This window comes from Camponotus vicinus, unplaced genomic scaffold, assembly GCF_025532165.1.
Source record: "Camponotus vicinus isolate PSW18456_S1 unplaced genomic scaffold, iyCamVici1.0 SCAF_2, whole genome shotgun sequence".
NCBI lineage: Eukaryota > Metazoa > Arthropoda > Insecta > Hymenoptera > Formicidae > Camponotus > Camponotus vicinus.
The window spans coordinates 2,183,964-2,207,609 of NW_028141956.1; the positions used below are offsets into that span (position 1 = coordinate 2,183,964).

General features: G+C 30.2%; 1 protein-coding gene across 2 annotated transcripts; it reads left to right on the top strand.

The window, feature by feature from the left end:
• Positions 1 to 4,399: 4,399 nt before the first annotated feature.
• On the top strand, positions 4,400 to 21,290 carry LOC145966014 (nose resistant to fluoxetine protein 6-like). 2 transcript variants are annotated; one of them, XM_083089681.1, is made up of 13 exons: positions 4,400 to 4,674; positions 11,480 to 11,724; positions 14,469 to 14,662; positions 15,865 to 15,962; positions 16,075 to 16,287; positions 17,935 to 18,148; positions 18,293 to 18,452; positions 18,526 to 18,605; positions 18,694 to 18,789; positions 18,907 to 19,036; positions 19,259 to 19,433; positions 20,054 to 20,196; positions 20,267 to 21,290. In XM_083089681.1, the coding sequence occupies exons 1-13, from the start codon at positions 4,437 to 4,439 to the stop codon at positions 20,408 to 20,410; spliced, it is 2,130 nt and encodes a 709-aa protein (XP_082945807.1). In that variant the 5' UTR covers positions 4,400 to 4,436; the 3' UTR covers positions 20,411 to 21,290. The 2 variants fall into 2 exon arrangements, with proteins under 2 accessions (XP_082945807.1, XP_082945808.1); XM_083089682.1 differs by lacking the exons at positions 4,400 to 4,674; positions 14,469 to 14,662 and having other exon boundaries at positions 11,634 to 11,724.
• Positions 21,291 to 23,646: the final 2,356 nt, after the last annotated feature.

The following is a 23,646-nucleotide window of genomic DNA, read 5'->3' on the forward strand; positions in this document are numbered from 1 at the left end:
ACTTGCATAAGCGAAGATAATGATGCATCGCTCAAAGAAAATCGTGTACCTGATTTTATATGCTTCATCTTTGAAAATGAAAATTCACATAATTCACATTCATTAATCCAACATTTAAAAAAATTTATATTACGAGAATTCGCAATTATGGATATTTGATTTTATTTAAAATTTTGAAAAATTCTGCACCTGTTTTTGACCGCGATTTCAATGAAATATCACTTTGTAAATCGCACAGTTCTGATTGAAGATTAACGCTTCAACTATTGACAATTCGAGAAGATTTTCATAAAAAGGACAGTTTTTTCTTAATATTTTAAAATCGCAAAATTGCTGATCGAATTGTGCAATCAATGCATTGACAATATACGCATATTTTTTAAAATTGCATTTTATGCCATATTCCTTCACAAAAAGTTGTAGGAAGAGAAATAAAAGAAGTTATTTATTTTTAAATGATTTAAAAATAATTTTAATTTTACACGAAACGAATCGACATGACTCATTCGGATATCGTTTAGCAAAGTGATTCTACATCTTTGGAAAATGATTTAATTTTGCAAGAGAGAGAGAGAGAGAGAGAGAGAGAGAGAGAGAGAGAGAGAGATATATATGCACTTTTCTTCTATAGAAAAGATATATTTCTTTTCTCACAGCAAAAAATTTTTTGCAAAGCTTTTTTGGCACTCATCAGACTTCACAGTAAAGAGGCACGTTTGTATGGGTCGTATCGTACTCTTCATTGAAATCGTTGTTAGCATCATACACCTATTTCTCATTATGTTTTGACGAGAGCACGGATGTTCGACATATAAGTCAATTAAGTATTTTTGCGCGAATCCTGCAAGACAATTTTTTATGTACTGAGGAGATGTTAAATTTCAATAAACGGTACGACCATCGGCATTAATATCTATAGAATACTTGAGACTACTCTTAAAAAATTTGATTGCGATTTTTCTAAATGTACATGCATAGATAGATGGTGCGAAATCTATAGTAGGATTTAAACTTGGACTTTTAGTACAATTAAAACATAGAAATTTAAAATTTCCTTTACTGCATTACATTATATACCAGGAAGATTTATGCAAAAAAAATATGAAACTGTCCACTGCTATGCAAACAGTAACATTAATAGTAAATGCAATTAAAGGTGGCAATAAAAAAATTCCTGCTTCATCGCAAATTTCAAACTTTTCTTGAAGAAATAAAAAGGTATCAAAGCTCCCTTCAATTTAAAAATTAAAGTGGTTAAGAAGGCATAGAGAGCTAAAAGTACAAGGTTAAGATGGTAACAGTAATATATATTAATAAATCATAAAAAGTTTACAAAACTTCAATAAGATACATATAAGCGAAAATAAAGATTGGGACGCAAAATAAAAAACATATACGTGAAATAAATTAGAGCGGACGTTTCAGCTTATTTTTAAGCCATCTTCAGCGCAAAAACGTATGGGTGAAATAGGGAATTCGATTAAAAAGGTAGGACAGATAGGAAATTAATCACAAGGATCAATGAACATAAGAAACAGACTAATAAATTGACTACTAATAAATCTGTCATTACTGAGCATAGGTTGAATTTCAATCATGATTTTAAATGGGATGAGATTAAAATATTGGATAAAGAAACAGGTTATAATAAAAGGCTTATCTCTGAAATGATTTACATTAAACGACAACATAACGGATTAAATTTACAAACTGACACCGATTGCTTTCCGGACATATACAACGAATTAATAAACAAACTTCCTAATGTCTGAGGGTCACACACAGAAACTTATAAATTTCGAAATCACTCGTTACTTGTACCATTTGTATTTATCTTCGTTAAAGAAAACTTGTACTGAATTCTTAATAATTCTTTATCTGCGGCTTTTTTGTTCAACTTTTTAACGACTCACTGATTATAATCATGGCATTGTAAGTAATCGCTTATCCTGTCGAATCGGTTTTTCCATATATCTTCATTTTTATTTTTAACCATTATTTAAATGAACTCTCAATCATATATTTTTTACTGCCTTATAATTTTTTACAGTCTTCCTTTTGGTTCACGCTCAACTTTGGGCCTATTAACCCAAACTAGAGATAACCCCTTCAATTGGAGAATAATCATGAGCCGACTTAAACTAATCCGCATTGTTCAAAGTCGCTTTCCCCCGAACATATAAATTATAAATTATTTATCCTCTCCTTGCGAACTTTTTTAATCGAATTCCCTATTTCACCCATACGTTTTTGCGCTGAAGATGGCTTAAAAATAAGCTGAAACGTCCGCTCTAATTTATTTCACGTATATGTTTTTTATTTTGCGTCCCAATCTTTATTTTCGCTTACATGTATCTTATTGAAGTTTTGTAAACATTTTATGATTTATTAATATATATTACTGTTACCATCTTAACCTTGTACTTTTAGCTCTCTATGCCTTCTTAACCACTTTAATTTTTCTTGAAGAATACGATGCAACCTATAAAGACGTACCTCTTTACTGCGAAGTTCGATGGATAAATGCCGGAAAAATTCTACAAAAGTTTTTTAATATGAGAAAAGAAATATATCTTTTTATACAAGAAATGCATATCGCAAAATTGGACTCATTTAAATCATTTTTTGAAGATATAGAATCGCTTTGCGAACTAGCTTTTATGACAGACTTGACTTGCCATCTGAACATTTTAATAAAAATTTGAAGCTCCAACAAACTATCAAACAACATCCGAGTTAGTGAGTCATGTCGATTCGTTCTGTACAATATTAAAATTATTTTTAAACCATTTAGAAAGAAATAATTTATTTTTCTTTCCTTCTTGTAATATTCTTATTGAAGACTATGGCACGAAATGCGATTTTAAAAAATATGCATATATTATCAATTTGCATTTATTGCACAATTTGATCAACGACTTCGCGACTTTGGAATGTTGAGAAAAGACCTTGTACTTTATAAAAGTCCTTGAACTGTCTCAATAGTTGAACAGAGCGTTGATCTGCAAATAAAACTGTGCGATTTACAAAGTGATAATTCATTGAAATCGCGATCAGAAACAAGTGTAGATTTTTTCAAAATTTTAGGTAAAACTAAATATCCACAATTGCGAAATTTCGGACTTAAAATTTTTTCAATGTTTGGATCAACATATTTATTTGTGAATCCTTATTTTCAAAAATGAAGTATATAAAACCAGGTGCACGATCTTCTTTAAACGATGCATCGTTATCCTCGCTCAAATAAGTTCCTCAAAAATTGATGTTGATGTTTCGGCACTCAAAGCAACAAAATGCAAATAAAATTTATAATTTTATTGGCAATATGGAATAGGCCTACTGGCGAGACCACTCAAAAAAAAAACGCAATAGTATTTGAAAGGTGATATGGAAAACTATTGGCATTAAATTTAAATACACTTTCTATTTTATAATTACAATAAATAATAGTTATAATAAGTAATAATATTAATTTTATGCGTGTATCTTATTATATAATAAATTTATATATACATAAAAGGTCTATATATAAATTTATTATATAATAAGGTACGAATAAAATTAATATTATTACTTATTATAATTATATTGAAATATAAAATGGATGTTAAATAATGGATGTATAATAAATTTATATTGACATATATATATATATATATATATATATATATATATATATATATATATATATACTTAACATACGTATTCCATTTTAGTGTTATTTTTAACTTTATAACATAATAATAATAATTCTCTAAATAAATTAACTGTGCATGGGGTAATATGCGCCCCATGAGATTGATAGATAATATCGTCCTTGAGCTTAAGCATCCTTCATCACCGCGAATATCTAACCATTTTTATCTCATGTGCTTGCCATGTTTGTGTTTGTTATCTGTCGTAAGTACCGTGGTCGTAAAAAGCTGGAATTTAAATCATTTTAAATCCTGCGCAATAACACCGATAATGGTTTTCTGCGCAGACGCTCGACACTTGATGCTGCCATGTATCAGGGATGCAAAATTATCTCCGCAAGCAACATGCAACGCGTAGTGGAGAGGGTAACGGAGATGAGAGCGTAAGCGTACGTGTGAGCTCGGCGCTTCACGCTTACGCTCCCATCTCCGTTACCCTCTCCACTACGCGTTGCATGTTGCTTTGTAACGGAGATGAGAGCGTAAGCGTACGTGTGAGCTCGGCGCTTCACGCTTACGCTCCCATCTCCGTTACTCTCTCCACTACGCGTTGCATGCTGCTTGCGGAGACAGTCTTGCATCCCTGCCATGTATAGGTACCTTTCTAAATGCCAGAAAATTAGAAGAGGGGGGATGGTCGTAAAAATCGGCGGAATAGTATAAATCGACTGCAGACCTGATGCAGATGTAGCAGTGCCATACAAGCGCCCTAAATATAAGTGATTGTGTTATAGCTGCATTATGTTATTTTATCGATTTGTGTTTATTTTATGTATTTATATAAATTTTGACGCATTAATTTATGTTTATGCTCAAATTAATAAATCTAATAAGATTGAATACGAGAAAGTTAATAACAATGTTCTGCCCGCTTATATCGTTGCTTCGAGAGCCGATTTTGTTAGCTCAATTATATGTGGAAAAGAATTACAAAATTTTAAAGACGCTGTAGATCATCGAATATTATGGAGCTTAAAAAGTAAGTAAAATTATATTTATGTAATTATAATTTTATGAAAAGAATTGATAATTAGAAGAAATTGACGAACAATTATTTGCATTTATTCTATATATTTATTCTATGAATTGTTAATTACAAAAATTGTAATTAAAGTTAACTAAACTTGCCTTTTTCCGTCATTGCAACAACAGCGGAAAAATAATACAGGCCTGCGAAATTTGAACTTTTGTCAGTTACAAAAAGCAGAGTAGGTGAATCTGATAGATTTTGTGACGCTGAAAACGAATCTGGCCGCAGAATTTCCCAGCACGTCATGCTTTTGAATAATTTGTAGTTGAATGGTCCAAAAATCGCTATTTTGGCCAATTTCATGAATTTATTGTGAGTAAACCAAATTTTTTGAAATATTTCTGTCAATGGCATCGTATAGTACTCACCTTTCAAATCCACTTTCGATTACCGCCGCACGATTTTTTTTCGCTCAGATATACAAGTTATAAGACCGATCATGCACAGGGATCCAATAAGCCATTCTAAATCAACCGTGCCACCTCTCTATCTCACTACGAATCAAAATTAGGGTAAAAATACCTTTTAAATACCTTCTGTCACCTTTTGAAATTAAAAATACCTTTTAAATACCTTCTGTCAACTTTTGAAATTAAAAATGGCGCATCCAATATGGCGAATAGAATCACAATAAAAAGGCATAAAATTTAGAAAAATTTATCAAAATGTGTAACAACTGTATTAGATATTTCTTTACAATACTTTTTTGGGCAACCGAACCTGACATAAGGCAGTCTTTTCAAATTTCAAGATGATGGATCTACCATATCGATGTCTATGTAAATTTTCTTTAACGTAATCAAGTAATAAGAAAGAAAGGCTGAAAGACCGTGGCACAAGATGTTAAAGTGTAAAAAATAATAAAGACTCTAAGTAAGAGACATAATATATTAATAATCAGTTAAAATTAAAATTACATACGTACGTTTCGATCTTTTCAAGATCCTTTTCAATGTTCAAGAAGTCGTTAGAAAATAAACAAAACATTAAAAAATTTCAAAATCATAATAACAATAACGGAACGCGATTAAAACAAAGACAGGCTGTCTTTGTTTTAATCGCGTTCCGTTATTGTTATTATGATTTTGAAATTTTTTAATCTTAAATTTAAAGGCAATAAGAGCTAAACGCGGATGGTAGTGCGTAAGTTCAACGAGAAATAAGTTTTCGTTGAAAATTATTTGTGTGCACAGGGCACAAATTTTCTTGGTACGATACCAAGCAAATTTAAATAATTCTCAATTCGAGAATTTATTTAATTATTATCCCTCTTTCCCCCCTGTAATGTTATAGGCGAGAAAAATATCGGGCCGAAAGTCGCTGAATCGGGAATCGAACCCGAGTCTTTCGCTCGCTCACAACATTACAGGGGGGAAAGAGGGATAATAATTAAATAAATTCTCGAATTGAGAATTATTTAAATTTGCTTGGTATCGTACCAAGAAAATTTGTGCTCTGTGCACACAAATAATTTTCAACGAAAACTTATTTCTCGTTGAACTTACGCACTACCATCCGCGTTTAGCTCTTATTGCCTTTAAATTTAAGTTTATGTTTTAATACACAGAGCCTAATTTCTTATAGTTATTTAAATTTCACGCCGGCGGAAGATGGCGTTATTCTTCAATTTAATATATAATTGTAGGCGATCGAGAAGTATCGAGTTGAGGGGTCTGAATAGCTCAGTGGTAAGAGCAGTCGCCCGGCAAGCGAAAGACTCGGGTTCGATTCCCGATTCAGCGACTTTCGGCCCGATATTTTTCTCGCCTACAACATTACAGGGGGGAAAGAGGGATAATAATTAAATAAATTGTCGAATTGAGAATTATTTAAATTTGCTTGGTATCGTACCAAGAAAATTTGTGCCCTGTGCACACAAATAATTTTCAACGAAAACTTATTTCTCGTTGAACTTACGCACTACCATCCGCGTTTAGCTCTTATTGCCTTTAAATTTAAGTTTATGTTTTAATATACAGAGCCTAATTTCTTATAGTTATTTAAATTTTTTAATGTTTTGTTTATTTTCTAACGACTTCTTGAACATTGAAAAGGATCTTGAAAAGATCGAAACGTACGTATGTAATTTTAATTTTAACTGATTATTAATATATTATGTCTCTTACTTAGAGTCTTTATTATTTTTTACACTTTAACATCTTGTGCCACGGTCTTTCAGCCTTTCTTTCTTATTAGTTGATTTGTTATCATCCGGACCGTATATTGCGTTTATCATTGTATTTATTTTTACGCTGGCGATAATATGCGTTCCTCACACTCTGGTTTTTTTAATTTTATTTTACGAAGAATTATTTCACGTATGCGAATTTATTATACCGTCTTGAATGATGGGTGCGTTACCTTTTTTAGAAAATGTGGCTGGTAACAAGACATTATTAGCCGTTTAATTCATTAACTGTCTATGCGCTTTCATTCGTTACATCAATTATTAGCGTTTTTAAAAAAAGCTGCGTCCGTTATTACTGTACACAATGTCTATTTGTTGTTCCATCGCGCCTGTCTTTGTTGTAATCGCGTTCCGTTATTGTTATTATGATTTTGAAATTTTTTAATGTTTTGTTTATTTTCTAACGACTTCTTGAACATTGAAAAGGATCTTGAAAAGATCGAAACGTACGTATGTAATTTTAATTTTAATTGATTATTAATATATTATGTCTCTTACTTAGGGTTTTATTATTTTTTACACTTTAACATCTTGTGCCACGGTCTTTCAGCCTTTCTTTCTTATTACTTGATTTGTTATCATCCGGACCGTATATTGCGTTTATCATTGTATTTATTTTCTTTAACGTAAATTTTCTTATAACTTCATACTTATATATCTCAGCGAAAAAAAATCGTGCGGCGGTAATCGAAAGTGAATTTGAAAAGTGAAAGTAAGTACTATACGATGCCATTGGCAGAAATATTTCAAAAAATTTGGTTTCCCCACAATAAATTCATGAAATTGGCCAAAATAGCGATTTTTGGGCCATTCAACTACAAATTACTCAAAAACCTGATGTGCTACGCAAATTCGGCGGCCAGATTCGGATTCAGCGCACAAAATTACGTCGGAAATCACTATTGCATCTTAAAAAAAAAACCTGGCAGGCCTGTGTAATTAATGATTATTAATAATTAGTAATTATAGGTTTTAATTAAAGATTGCAATATATATATATATATATATACATATTTGTGATCGTGCTTTTTACCTGGACGTACGGGGTCGCGCGGTGGTTACATGATACACCTTCGGCGCAATTCGCGATTTCGCGTCTCCATCCGAAAGTAATCACGAAATTTACTAAATGATTGGGCGTCACGTACGGAAAATCGCACCAAAATTACGCGAAAAATGTCGACACGAAATGGAGATGGAAAGACGAATGCGACGGAATTGACGTAATTAACGCGATAGCTTGGCAATATAATGGAAAGAGAAATGGGTCAGTCGAACGGAGGTAAGGAGATTGAGAACAACGCTAAAAATATCAAGACAATATTTAAAATATAATAAAATAATATATTTAAAAAATTAATATATTTAAAAAAAAATTTAATATATTAAATTAATATATTATAATATATTTAAAAATTAAAGAAATAGAAATAATAAGAAGAAATACAGATCGGCACCAGCAAAATCGATTAATAGGCTCGTAATAAGGTGAAGGATTTATAGTCTATATAGCATTGACATGTGCGGCAGCAATCGAGCGCGAGCAAGATGAATTAAATTATTATACAAGCGGACGACGCACCGACTTCGGCCGCCCGAACGAGAAAACGAGATAACGATAAGACACTTCGATTTGATAAAATCGCGGCGTTTTCGGTTTACAATTTTCTGCGGAATATTTCGCCTTCGATGCGCACAATAACAGTCGATATTCAGTGAGCAATAAATTACCAAAAAGAGTTTTTAAAGTATTCAGGTTTAAGATGTGGATATCCGACAATATCATCTGAGGGTTTGTTCATATATGTCCGACCAAATACCTCGCAATTGATGGAAGTTACAAAAAAGTTTAATAAGAGAAATTTGCACGGCTCTGAATCAGCTACAAAGTGCATGTAAGAAATTTTTTTTTTATACGTGACCTCTTCGAGTTGTAAAGGTGAACATGTTTTTTTAAATAAATTTAATATATAATATTTAGATACTAAAGATGCCGATTATCTCGTAAACGATACATAGTAACAATTTTTCATTAGATATAATTGCAAATGACTTCTATTATATAATTATGCAAAAAAAAATTATAGATATTCATTAAAAAAAACCATGTTTACCTTCATAATTTGAAAAGGTCAGGAGTAAAAAAAAATTTTTTACATGCACTTTGTAGCTGGCTCAAAGCCGTGTAAATTTCTCTTATTAAACTTTTTTGTAACTTCAATCAGTTACGAGATATTTGGTCGGACATATATGAACAAATACTCAGTGTATATATATATATATATATTATATGTGTGTATATATATATATATGTGTATATGTGTGTGTACACACACACACACACACACACACACACACACACACACACACACACACACACACACACACACACACACACACACACACACACACACACACACACACACACACACACACACATATATACAGGATAATTAAAAATAATCTTTAAAATGACATATTCCTGATTCAATTCTGACGTGATTTTCCGTTTTACAAAATTTTCTTGGAAATTTAATTTTTGAATTATAAAAGGAAATAGTTAATTTATTACGGGACGAGTATAAGAGACCTCCATTAAGCTAGCAGGATCAAATTAGTAAAATCAAACCAAACTTATCAAATTATTTAGTACCTATTTTGTACTAATTTATACCACTAATAATAATTTTGTACCCCTGTGCAATTTCGAAAAAAACCGTGACACTGTCATCTTAACATTAAGCTAGCAGGACCACAATAAAAAAAAAAGAAAAAAAGAAAATCAAGTACAGAAATACAATGGACTGTATTTGTACTAATTTGTACCATCAAAAAAAAAACTTAATATATTTATCCCTTCTGCTTCAAACAACCCCCAATTGAACTCAGCCCTATCAGTCTCAAGAATAAAGTACTCGTTCCCATTAACAGAATCAACTACTTGTACATTCAACGTGGCATAATTTGTACTATCAAAATATAAAGTTTTAGATTTTGTATCCTCGCCGATTATTCAAAAACTACCCTCTCATCAGTCTCAAGAATAAATATAGTTTCAATTTTCATACCGAACTGTCCTTTTTTAAAATTACATTCAGCATTAAAATTTATTCTTTTCCCGGACTACCGCGCACTAGATTTATATTGACATTTTGATGTGAACTGTCTCTTATGAAGAGCTGCTCGAGACTAAAGAGCAATCATTTCAAAAATCGACTTTTAAAAGATACGCCATTTTCTGGAAGTCTTTGATAGATACCGAAAAGCCGCATGACTCGCAGTGACTCAAATTCGATGATATAAAAAATTACGCGACTTTTTAGTCGAGTCGCCGCGACTTGCCGCGGCTTCTCCATATCAAAGCGTTTGAAAAAGATATGCAGCCTTTTATTTGTAAAATATTGGTAAAGTTATAAATTTTCTTCAAGTGATTTCAAGCGAGCGAAAAGCAGCGGTAACTTGATATCTTCGAATTTGAATCGCCGCGAGTCGTACGCGGCTTTTCGGTATCTATCAAAGAAGACGCATATTTTTTAATAGTAGATTTTTGAAATGATTGCTCTTTAGTCGAACAGCTCTTCATAAGAAACAATTCATCTCAAACAGTTCACAATGAACAGTAGTGTTAATATGAATCCAGTGCGCGGCAGACCGAAAAATAAAAGAAACGATATTAAAATACAAAAGATTAAGTTTTTTTGATGGTACAAATAACTACAAATTCAGTCTATTGTATTTTTGTACTTGATTTTCTTTTTTTCTTTTTTTTTATCGTGATCCTGCTTATTGTGGATTTATTATTAAGGTAACAGTGTCACGGTTTTTTTCGAAATTGCGCAGGTTACAAAATTATTCGTCCAACCGTTCTTGTAAACGCTATCACTCGCTCATATTGTTAACGCTCTCGCTCGCTTGTTGTGCGCGTCTGGCGATCAACCAACGCCCCCGCGGCAACATTTGTACAACTTGTTTAGTTTTGCATTTGTGAAGCATCAACTCGCCGAGAAATTCTGTACTAAAAATTGTGAACTCTCTAGCGAACATTGACTATTCTTGTTTGACATTGTTACTACTGAATAAATGTCTTTGTGATTGATCACGCGGACTTATCCACTTTCCGTCCGATCCCTATCGGGTACCTTATAATTTCCAGTTACGAGAACTTTCCCGCATACATCCGGCACAATTTTATATTTGTTTATTTATTTTATAATTTTCAATTTTTAATTTTTAGATAAATTTTTAATTTTTAATATTATTTGTTTAAATTTAATGTTATTATTTTTGAAAATTAAAACAACTATTTTGTACAACAGTGTTTTCAATTAAAGTATTTCGATTTAAATTTGCTAGATTTTTATTCTTGGTGCAATTATGAGGGCACAATTTTTTATATCACTACTTTAACTCTTACTTTTAAATATACTTATTTTGTAATATACTTCACACGATATAAAATAATTTGTAAAGCAGTTTTTTTCATTTGTAATTCTTTATTTGGAACTTGATCTTATAATTAGTAAATAATACTTTTATTTAAATAACAATTACTTCTATGTTTTTCAGTGCTGGATTCTAGCGGTGGATATAAACCAGGCTTTCTTTATGGAAATAGTTATTGGCTAGGTAGTCATAACCAATGTCTCGATATAATGAATACAGATCCTCTACCGATCGCAGAGCGGCATATATTAAATAATACAATATATCGTAATCCACGAGAAGAATCTCCACCTTTCAAAGTAAATTACTTTGTTATTCATTTCAAGCACAACAGTACTCTTCAATACCACATCAATTTAGAGAATGAAGTAAGTTTTTAAAAGATAAGTATTATAAAATTAGCTAAAAAAAGTATCAAATTAAATTGAAGCTAGTAAATATATATTTACATAGAGATTTTTAAATTTTTATTTTATAAAGTTGTAGCAATGATATGTAATAAATTAATCCTAGATTTTGTATGTTCATTCTTATATATTAAAATACATTCTTTCTTTTAAAAATTCTGTACATATTTGTGTATAATAGAATACAGTATATGTTTAAATTTCCCATTTTAATCGACAAGCAATACTGTCAAAAATTATACAAAATAAAAAATTATTTGAAATGAAAGTTTCAGAACAATTATATTTATATATTAGAATCAAGAAAAGACAAGAGTCGCAGAACGCACAACCAAAGAATGACCGCAAAAATCGTCCGTTTCGTGGACCTCGAGTTTTGATACGATTTTAATGGTAAATGATTATATATCATCAAGCATTCATCCCCTAAAAATTTCGAATTAAGCATACCTTTTATTGCTGAGATATGAAGGGTTGAAGTTGGTATTATTCACGAATGAAGGGTACGCCATTTTACACGTTCAACACTGAACTTGACTTAAACGTCGATTTGAGGTCACGATAAATTAGTCTTCTAACAGATAAACAAATCTTATCTGAAACATTTTTTGATATGAGAAATAACCTCGGGGTATTTTGTGTTGAACGGATAAAATGGCATATCTTTCATGTATAGTGAACAATTTAACCCCTCATGTCTCAGTAATAAAAGGTATGCTCAATCTGAAATTTTCAGAGGATTGATGTTCCACGATGTACAATTATTTACCGCCAAAATCGACCAAACTCAAACTTCGATGTCCACGAAACGGGCGATTTTAAGCCTGTTTTTGCGGTCATTCTTTCTCGTTACCATGTGACTCGCTGATATACCTAGAGTATACATTTCACGTTCTAGGCACGCTCATTCGCTAGATCTTCTTAATCAATATTTCAATAAATATTGCGAAAATTGCAAAGTATACATATTATATATATATACATATATATATATATATATATATATATATATATATATATAATATGTATACTTAGGACAAATATCAATATACATTATTTGATAATTTCAAAACAGGAAATATTTTTAGTAAATATTTATTTTAACTTAGCCTTCACCAATGACTTTGACCTTGATATAAGTTATCAAGGTTCTGAGTAACCCTCAAAAAGTTTTAATTGTCGCTCGTTGTTTATTAAAAAAATTGTAAACAAAAAAGTTTCACAAATTTTACATAATTTTCGAACATCATTTCTGATTTAAAATCGATTAGATTTGTATTAGGTTTGGTTATATCTTCCGGAAGTAGAGCCCACCCGTAAGGAAGAGGAGATGGAACCCACTGTGTTCACGTATGTACTTTGCAAAACGAAGCAAAGTTCACTCTCAGCAAGGGTCAAGATTAGATGCAGAATGAACTTCGTTTCGTCTCATAAAAAACATGCGCGAATACAATCGCCCCTCCCTATGGAGGGTTCCACTTCCGGAAAATATAATCTAATCCAAACCTATTTCTGATTTAAAACTAAATTTTGGCTTAGATTACGTTATATATATATATATATAAACTTAAATTTAAACAGGCCATAAGAGCTAAACGCGGATGATAGTGCGTAAGTTCAACGAGAAAATAAGTTTTTCGTTGAAACTTATTTGTGTGCACAGGTCACAAATTTTCTTGGTACGATACCAAGCAAATTTAAATAATTCTCAATTCGAGAATTTATTTAATTATTATCCCTCTTTCCCCCCTGTAATGTTGTAGGCGAGAAAAATATCGGGCCGAAAGTCGCTGAATCGGGAATCGAACCCGAGTCTTCTTACAGGGGGGAAAGAGGGATAATAATTAAATAAATTCTCGAATTGAGAATTATTTAAATTTGCTTGGTATCGTACCAAGAAAATTTGTGCCCTGTGCACACAAATAAGTTTCAACGAAAAACTTATTTTCTCGTTGAACTTACAGACTATCATCCGCGTTTAGCTCTTATGGCCTGTTTAAATTTAAGTTTATGTTTTAATACACAGAGCCTAATTTCTTATAGTTATTTATATATATATATATATATATATATATATATATATATATATACAGGGTGTTTGACATAAAGTTTCAGTGGGTTCCATCTCCTCTCCCTTACGGGTGGGCTCTACTTCCGGAAGATATAACCAAACCTAATACAAATCTAATCGATTTTAAATCAGAAATGATGTTCGAAAATTATGTAAAATTCGTGAAACTTTTTTGTTTACAATTTTTTTAATAAACAACGAGCGACCATTAAAACTTTTTGAGGGTTACTCAGAACCTTGATAACTTATGTCAAGGTCAAAGTCATTGGTGAGGGCTAAGTTAAAATAAATATTTACTAAAAATATTTCCTGTTCTGAAATTATCAAATAATGTATATTGATATTTGTCCTTACGAAGCTTCAAAGATTGAATTATCAAAATATCGAAGATTTGAAACTTTGAATTTTTAAATTCCGATCTTCAAAGGTTTTAATATCGGAGAATCGAAGTTCGAATGTTGAACCTTCGAAGTATCATTAATCTTAGTATACATGTATGATGTAGTAATATGTATGATATAGTATACATGTATGATATAGTAATATGTATGATATAATATGTATTAGTATACATGTATGATATAGTAATATGTATGATATAGTAATATTAACTATATAAAATATTTTGTTTTAGGACTTTGTTACGCTCGGTCTTTGTTTACCGGCATCGTGTTCTATAAATGACTTAAATTTAATTCTGGAAAAAATATTTCGTGATAGAGCTTTTTTTGTTAATGACCTTTATTCTGTAGACTTCAAATTGGTCGAAGTTAAAAATTTAAAATATAATCAGCAAGAGTTATTTAATGATGCAATATTTTTTATCTGGTATGTCGAAAAATACGAATAAAATATATAATTAATAATAGCATAATAATAACTTTATCAATAATAATATAGAATAATAACTTTATTAGCACATATAAATATATTAAAAATAAATGTTTTTATATAACATCCAAATATTTTGGGTAATTATGCAGATATACGGAGCCACTTCCGATTTCAATAATTTTCACATATGTTGTCAAGGTCAACACTCTGAGTAATGTTATAAAGATTTTAGCCCGCGCTCGTTGTTTATTAATAAATTATTAACCAAAAGAGTTTAATGAATAGAACACAATTTTACGTCATAGAATGGTTATATGACGTGATCCACCAAATTTTAGTAAATTTTTTTAATTTTACATAACGATAAACCGATTAGATGCTTTCATTTGAATAATGGCTGCTATGTATCCTATCAATGAAAATATAAATGAATTATAAATTACAATAGATAAACATTTATGCTACTTCCTAAAATTATTATTCTTTATTTTAAATACATTTAATACAATTAAAAAATATCACAAATGTATGTGTACACACACACACACGCGCGCGCGTGCGCGCGCGCGGGGGGTGCAAGGGGGCCTTCGGCCCCCCCCTCCCGCAACCACCCCGCCGGTAGGGGACGCATTGCGAAGAATTGAATCACAATGGATATATGCTGTAAGTTATAAAGCGAGGTCCACCTTGCCTACCGGCGGGGTGGTTGCGGGAGGGGGGCCGAAGGCCCCCCTTGCACACCCCGCGCGCGCGCGCGCGCACGTGTGTGTGTGTGTGTGTGTGTACACATACATTTGTGATAATTTTTAATTGTATTAAATTGTATTAAATTCTATATAAATTTAAATTGTATTTAAAATTATTATTTTTTTATATAACAGCTAAAATAGTAGGTTTATGGGAAAAATGCATATAACCTTTTTTGTAGAGTTTTTCAACGGCTTTATTTTTTGGTTAAAATTTTCTTTCAAATCAATATTTTCGGAGATAAAAAGCATTAAAATTGTGAAATTCTTTTGTTAATAATTTTTAAATAAACAACGAGCGCGGACTAAAATCTTTATAACATTATTCAGAGTGTTGACCTTGACAACATACGTGAAAATTATTGAAATCGGAAATGGCTCCGTATATCTGCATAATTACCATATTTTGAAATAACAGATATATTTTTTGTATTTATTTTATAATTACAGTGTTTTAGCGCTAACTTTTTTTATGATGATAATCGGCACAACATATGATATATTTGTGCATCAAAAATATTTCGTCGAAACGGATAAAACTACCGCTAGTAAGTATCGTATTTGAAATCACTTTTCAACAACAGACTCATTCATAATATTGAGCACATGTTGATCTTTTATATAAATATACTATTGTGAAAATTCTGTTTTGCGATTCAGATGTGAAGAACATATTCGAGGAAATAACACCTTTACGTCGAGAAAGTAGAATTGGACAAATATTAATGTGTTTTTCCATATACACAAATACAAAAATAATATTAAAGACGGAATTGAATGCTGACAAAATACCTGTCATTCATGGTTTAAAATTTCTAAGTATGAGTTGGATAATTATTTTGCATACCGTATATTTCATGATGGATTACGTCGGTAAGCAATATGAAAAAAACTTATAGAAATGATATGTATATATATATATATATATATATATATATATATATATATATAATCACGTTTTCGACGTATAATCACAGACATCTATACTATATACTAGATCGCTAACTTGCGTCAAATATATATACACAAAATTTATGTACTAAATTCTTACGCATGCGTAATGTTGGTAGACAGCAGTCACGTTTGTGATTGGTTGATGTTACATACAATGTATATAAGTATGTAATTTGTGTATAAACTTACAGTTGAATAAAAGTTATCTTTAAATAATATATAATCTTCTTCGTTTTTTTAATTAAAGAATTGTTATAGCCTTTAAAAATAAAATATATCAAAATATATTTAAAAGGTACATGATATAATTAAAATCAAGATTAAAAATATATATATAGAAGATTAAAAATATATAAAGATTAAAAATATATGTATATAACATTTATATATATTTATATTTATTTTATTACAAAATTAAAAGTTTACGATGTAAAAAGTACAATTTTTAAGGTGAAAACTTAAATATTAGCTGGTTATAGATTCATCATATTAGTTTTCTACCAATATTACGCATACGCGACCGTCATATATTACATGGTTTTCGGAGACATTTTATGTATAAAATCAATGAGAATTAGCGATCTAGTTATAGTATAGATATCTGTGCGTATATATATACAGGGTGACCCATTTTAACTTAGGCAGCCAAATAACTCGAAAAATAAGCAAGATAGAGAAAAATGTTTTAGACAAAAGTTGTATGGTTTCGAGGGGGCCATAAGATGGTATCATTGGTTTGACCTTGAAGAGTCATTTGAAGGTCACGTGAAGGTCATTTCAATTTTTTTAAATGGAATACCCTATATATTTTTGTACATTCTTGTAGCTTATTTCGAGAGCTTTCCAAAACACTATAATTAAGTACCTTTCCGTTAAGTACTTTTTGAGTTAAGATGCTTGAAATAATTTCTTAATTTTACATAAATCGTAAAATATCTTGTAAAATATTCATTTTTCGATTATCTTACCTTAATACTTTTATGTACAAAATAATGAGAGGAATCAATTGGTGTAAAGAAAACACATAGTTGTTTTTAAGAAAAAATATGGAATTGTTAATTGCAAATTACATATTTTTTCTTCGAAACAACTATGTGTTTTCTTTACACCAATTGATTCCTCTCATTATTTTGTACATAAAACTATTAAGGTAAGGTAATCGAAAAATGAATATTTTACAAGATATTTTACGGTTTATGTAAAATTAAGAAATTATTTCAAGCCTCATAACTCAAAAAGTACTTAACGAAAATGTACTTAATTATAGTGTTTTGGAAAGCTCTCGAGATGAGCTACAAGAATGTACAAAAATATATAGGATGTTCCATTTAAAAAAATTGAAGTGACCTTCACGTGACCTTCAAATGACTCTTCAAGGTCAAACCAATGATACCATCTTATGGCCCCCTCGAAACCATACAACTTTTGTCTAAAACATTTTTCTCTATCTTGCTTATTTTTCGAGTTATTTGGCTGCCTAAGTTAAAATGGGTCACCCTGTATATGTGTATATATATATATATATATATATATATATATATATATAATCGAAATTATTTCGTATAGATAATAAAGTATCAGTGTCCAAAATGACCTTGAACGTCTTCATTCACGTATCAATCAACACAATCGTACCAGTGGATACTTACTTTTTTTCAAGTGGGCTCTTAGTATCTTATTTATATTTGAAGGACAAAATGGACAAAAGAAAAGCTACATCCATTAATTACAAAGAAAAATTAAATGAATTCTTTATTCATGTAATAAGAAGATTTATTCGGTACGTTTCTCATTATCATTACTTATACAGACAATAAACAAGAACGATGCATATAAAAAACAGTTTACAAATAAAATCAATATTTCTTTTTTTTGTTTCTTCTGTTTATATATTTTGATATATCTCAAAATTATTTATTTTAAGGTTGACTCCTGCATACATGATGACGATAGGAATATTGCAATTAAATTCGGCTTGGTACGACAAGAATTCACACTTTCCAACTTATATGTATAAAGTTTGCTCACAATATTGGTGGAAAAATCTTTTATACATAAATAATCTGTTCGATTCCGATAGAATGGTATATAATCATATTTAAAATATAATTAGCTATATTATTTACAAATCATTAAAATTTTTATATAATTTTATAGTGTATGATTTGGAGTTGGTATTTAGCCAATGATATGCAATACTTTATAATTGCTACAATACTATTGATTTTGTCAACTATGTAAGTTGATTTATTGATAAGTTGATGGTATTATAATCAACATATGCTGGGCATACATATTCAAATAAATATAAATTGCTAATTTCAGATACTTTTACACGAGTGTTTTCATATTGGGTACACTTCTACTAGGTTCTATTGTGCTTAGCGGTTATATTTCATATAGTTATGAATATATCCCGACGTAAGTGATAAAAATGCTAATTAGAATATGTTAAGACGCTTATAAGATATTATGTTAAGAATATGAAATGTTATGCTAATTATGAGAATAATTAAATAAACCCTATTTTTATTGCAGATTAGATGAACAATTTAGACTTAGAAGTATTTTCTACTTCCCTCCTTGGATAAGAATAGGACCATATATTATTGGCATAATTACAGGTTATATTATAAGAAGACTAAATAAAAAATTAGTCTTTAAAAAGGTAAAGTATAATTTTATTCTTATATGAATTTAATGAAAAAATAAACAATTAAACAATTATTAAAATAATTATAAAATACATAAATAGATTATATATATATCCTGATTAATTACTTATATATTAGTTTTTGTATATTAATATATTTTTATTTTAATTAAATATTTATACATATATTTATATTAATATATTTATATATTATATCTAAAGCATTTTTTTTTTCAGGAAACTGTAATTTTATGTTGGTGTTTTGGTAGCGCGTGTAATATTTTTGCATTGATAGGCCTTTATGAACGAAATGTATCTATTCTATATACTGCTATCTATATTGCTTTGAGTAGAACACTTTGGGCTATAGGTATAGCATGGATTGTAATAGCGTGTTTTTCTAAGCATGGTGGTAAGTATATTTATATGAAAAATCTGAGCATACATATTTGAACATAAAAATCTACGTAAATAAATTATACAGTACGCGACAACGATTCGTGTTCTTTGGCCCCTCTCGCGGGGCAAGGGGAACGTAAAAGTACATAACCGTAGCGTCATCAGCCAGCAGCGATTGACTGGCACTGATTTATCGACCTAATTATCGATCACAAAAAATACTCTATTTTAAATAAAATTCTGAATTTTTTGTATATTAATGTCGTTTTAAATTATTTTTTATTTAATATTTCTGATAATTGTTATAAGTCAAATGCGTATATATTCTTATTCAGCGTACTTTTTTGCGGTGATGGAAAATTGAATAAATAAATTAAAACTATTTGGCCACTAGCGCCATAGTTATACTTCTTCGTCCCCCTTGCCCCGCGAGAGGGACGAATCGTTATCGCGTACTAAACTATATTATATTCATAACTTGTCTCTCATTTAATTTATTTTTAATTTACTCTTTTATAAGTTTCATTTTCAATAAATGCTGGCATAAAGCATGAAAAATAATTACATAATTGCAAAAATTTTATTGTTATCATCACACATATACATAGATATATAAGTTTTATTTTGTTACAGGTATTATAAATCAATTATTATCGTTCAAAGTCTTCATCCCTCTTAGTAAACTTACTTATTGTGTATATCTTATAAATCCTTTTATCATACAATCGATTCGTTTATCTAGTGAAACATCCGTTCACTTGGAATTTCTGCCTATGGTAAGTAAAGATTATCTCTAAAATTCTACTATTAACGAAGAACTTTTTAACATTTATTATCAATTTTTAGGTTATTATGTTTATAGGATATTTTGTGATTATTTACCTTTGCGCTTACGTATTATCCTTAATGGCAGAAGTACCATATATCTTACTTATGCGAATGTTTCTTCAATCTCGCAATAATAAAAAATATAAGCACTTAAAATTGTAATTTTGTATGTCAAATTATAATTATATATATGTATAAGGGTGTGTGTGTGTGTGTCCGATAATTTTCATACACACCCAAGTAGTATGCAAGTAGAGCGGATTAAACTGATTGTGAGTAGAAAAGTCCTCTCTATCGTTTTGCGATCTATGCAATAATTAATGGGAAATTAAGTAGAAACGCTTCGGCGAGTATTATCGAATATCCTGTATAATACTAAATAAAATTATATGTATATATGTAATATTAAAATGTATGTAATATTAAAATATACTAATTTAAGTACTACAAATATGCTAATTTAAGTTATTTTTTTCTTGTTTCATTGACTGACATGTTTAAAAATGAGAAACTCGATGAAGAAGATTATTTTTTTCAAATGAAATTCATTTTTGGATCAATAGGTATATTAACAAGCATTCCCGATTGAACGAGGGTGTGTAAACCCAACTGACATAGGACCCCCGAGAGGGTAATGCGAGAGCGGGTACCTCTCGGGAGTCTAGTCGCCACTGGTAGGTGCCAAGAGGGAAGGTTTTTAGTTGGTAGGGGCCGCTAGATAGGCCGAGTCCAACACTACCGGGGACTACGGGATCCCCGGTGTGCGTAAGTGCATTTTCTCCTCCTCTCTCGCAAAAAAAAAAAAAGTATATTAACAAGCAAAATTAAGGTTTTGGAGTAAAGAAATCTGAATAGTTAGTTGTCGTTCCTCTCATCGAAAAACTGATAGATAGCAATCAAAAATTGCATTCGAAACATTTCTATAAACATATTTGATAATGTATTTCAAAGTTTTCGAAAACGATTGCAATTCTGTGTCGATTCCGATGAACAACACTTTGAAAACATATATCATTAGTTCATGTGCGCAAGCAAACTTTTAACTCCTTTTTATAATATGTTATTTAAATTATTAAAAAAGATTATATTTTTTTCATATATATTGTAATAAAATTTTAAGAATTTCTTCTACAAAATGGCGTTTCATTCATTTTGTTCGGCCTACTTATTACAAATTATTAATAACGACCTATTTATTATTAATAACCATTAAGACGATCGCCACGAGGAATCAGTCACTCTTACCTTACGTCGAATTTATGCGAAAGAAGTTTGCGATATCTGCATTATTCCACAGTGTTGAATCTTGAAGGTGTGGAGTTACGCATGAGTTTGAATGAAATCGGGTGATTCGAGCGTTTCTGAACGGTATATCTGTCAATGTATACACTATTGAAGAGAAGCTAAGAAAGACGGTGGCGGCGGCGGCAGACGATAAGAAAGAGAGTCACGTTAATCTATTGTACCTGAACGATATGACACGCGGCAACATCAGATATTTCGCGCGTATCTGTCTCGTCTAGTTGGCTCGCAAGTTAGTCGACGACAACATAAGGCCCATATATGCGACCGATAAGTATTCAATTCGAGAAGGAAAACGCGTATACGTGCTCTCTGAAAAAAAATACGACAAGCCAATAACGAAATATTTAATTTATTATTCGTTATTTTTTTTACATATACATGCATTATTTCCGCATGAGCGACTCACTGCGTAGAAAACGATTGCGTAATCGTTCTTCCGAGCGAGAATGACAGGTGGATGACATTCGACAATTATAATAGAAGGAGCAACTTTTCGTCGCTGATCTGAATGTGTGTTGGAAAGGAAGGAGGATGAAAGAACACTGAATACATCATTCAGCATCACAAGATGTACGACATAGGCTATTACGCGTTGCGTATTTGATGATGCTAAATCAGCATACAGATCTGTATGCTGATTTAGCGTCATCAAATACATAACGCGTGTCTTATCGCGGCGAGGATTGCATCTCGTGATTCGTTTAAATTCGTTTAAATCGAATTGTACTATTTAACTCACGTGTAAAGTCGATTCTCTGTACCGAAGTACTGAGGATGGATGAACGAGAAAGATTCGCGAGCGCTATTATGTGTGAGAGAAACCGTTCAAATCGGACGACATTCACGTGCGTAGATAAAATAAATTTAAAAATAAATTTTACTTTAATGTAATTCTTATATAACAAATTTTTGCGCTTGTTCTTACATTTAAATAATATTAATATATATATTTTTGTACATTATAGTAGTAAAAAGTCGTTTGCAGACAAACAAATTTACAAATTAAATAGTTATTATTTTTGTAAGTTATAGTTTTATTTACTTTAAAGAAATTTACCTTACTTTTTTCTGCATTTAATATTTTTTTCACGCACAAGGCCCAATAATACAATAATAAACACATGCATGAATTTAAAACGTCCATAAAAAAATATGCACATATTTATATAATCCCATAATTTATACAATTCCATAATTTAAGATAAAATTAAAATTACATAGAAATTACATTAATGATATTATCACTATTAAAGAAAATAAAAAATAAGTAGCAATAATAATTTATTATATATGATGTCATAAGGAAAGGTCGAAAGTCGCATTAACATTAAAAAATTCCATACTTTAAATATTTTATTAAAATATACATTTTTTCGTCCAGAATATAAAAGGAAATATTATATACACTTGTTTCCTGAAAGGTTTGTGCAATAATGATCATAGTAACAAACTTGATTTTAGCTGTAATAATAATACATTCGCAGTAATATATATATAATAGTACGCATAATCTCCCAATTACCAGCACGAAGGAGAGACGCGATCATTTATAATGTAAAATTATAAATAATAATATATTAATTATATATTAATTTATAATTTGTGCAAATTTCTTCAAAAATTTTCAAAGAGAAGTACTAAATATAAATCTTAATTTATAAAAAAAAAATACAAATTTTTTGTCAACTGGCGTAATAAGATTTCTCATATACTGTTTTTTATAATTGGTCATAGTTATAAGTAGATAAAAGGATTTCTCTTCCATAATCCTAAAAGATACTTATTCAATATCGGCTAATTGATATAAGAGAAAAAAAGGTATTTAATTGATACTGCGAAATTATTTATTATTTTTTTTTTCATAATATATGCGAACATGTATTTAACCCTTTACCGATATATTTCTCATTGTATTGTTAGTAAAGTTTCAATTCTATATAAACATATATATAATCTGTATCGTTTCTATAAATAGATATCATCACTTTTGTGCGCAGACTTTGTTTAATTGATTTTATAAGAATAATATAAGAATTTTGATAAGCAGAATGGATCGATAAAGGATTAATAAGCGACTCAAGTCATTGCTATTT

Coding starts and splice junctions, on each gene's coding strand:
- LOC145966014 (XM_083089681.1), top strand. CDS start 4,437: ATGTTATTTTATCGATTTGTGTTTATTTTATGTATTTATATAAATTTT. Junction 4,675..11,479: donor AATATTATGGAGCTTAAAAA/GTAAGTAAAATT, acceptor TATGTTTTTCAG/TGCTGGATTCTAGCGGTGGA. Junction 15,963..16,074: donor AACGGATAAAACTACCGCTA/GTAAGTATCGTA, acceptor TTTGCGATTCAG/ATGTGAAGAACATATTCGAG.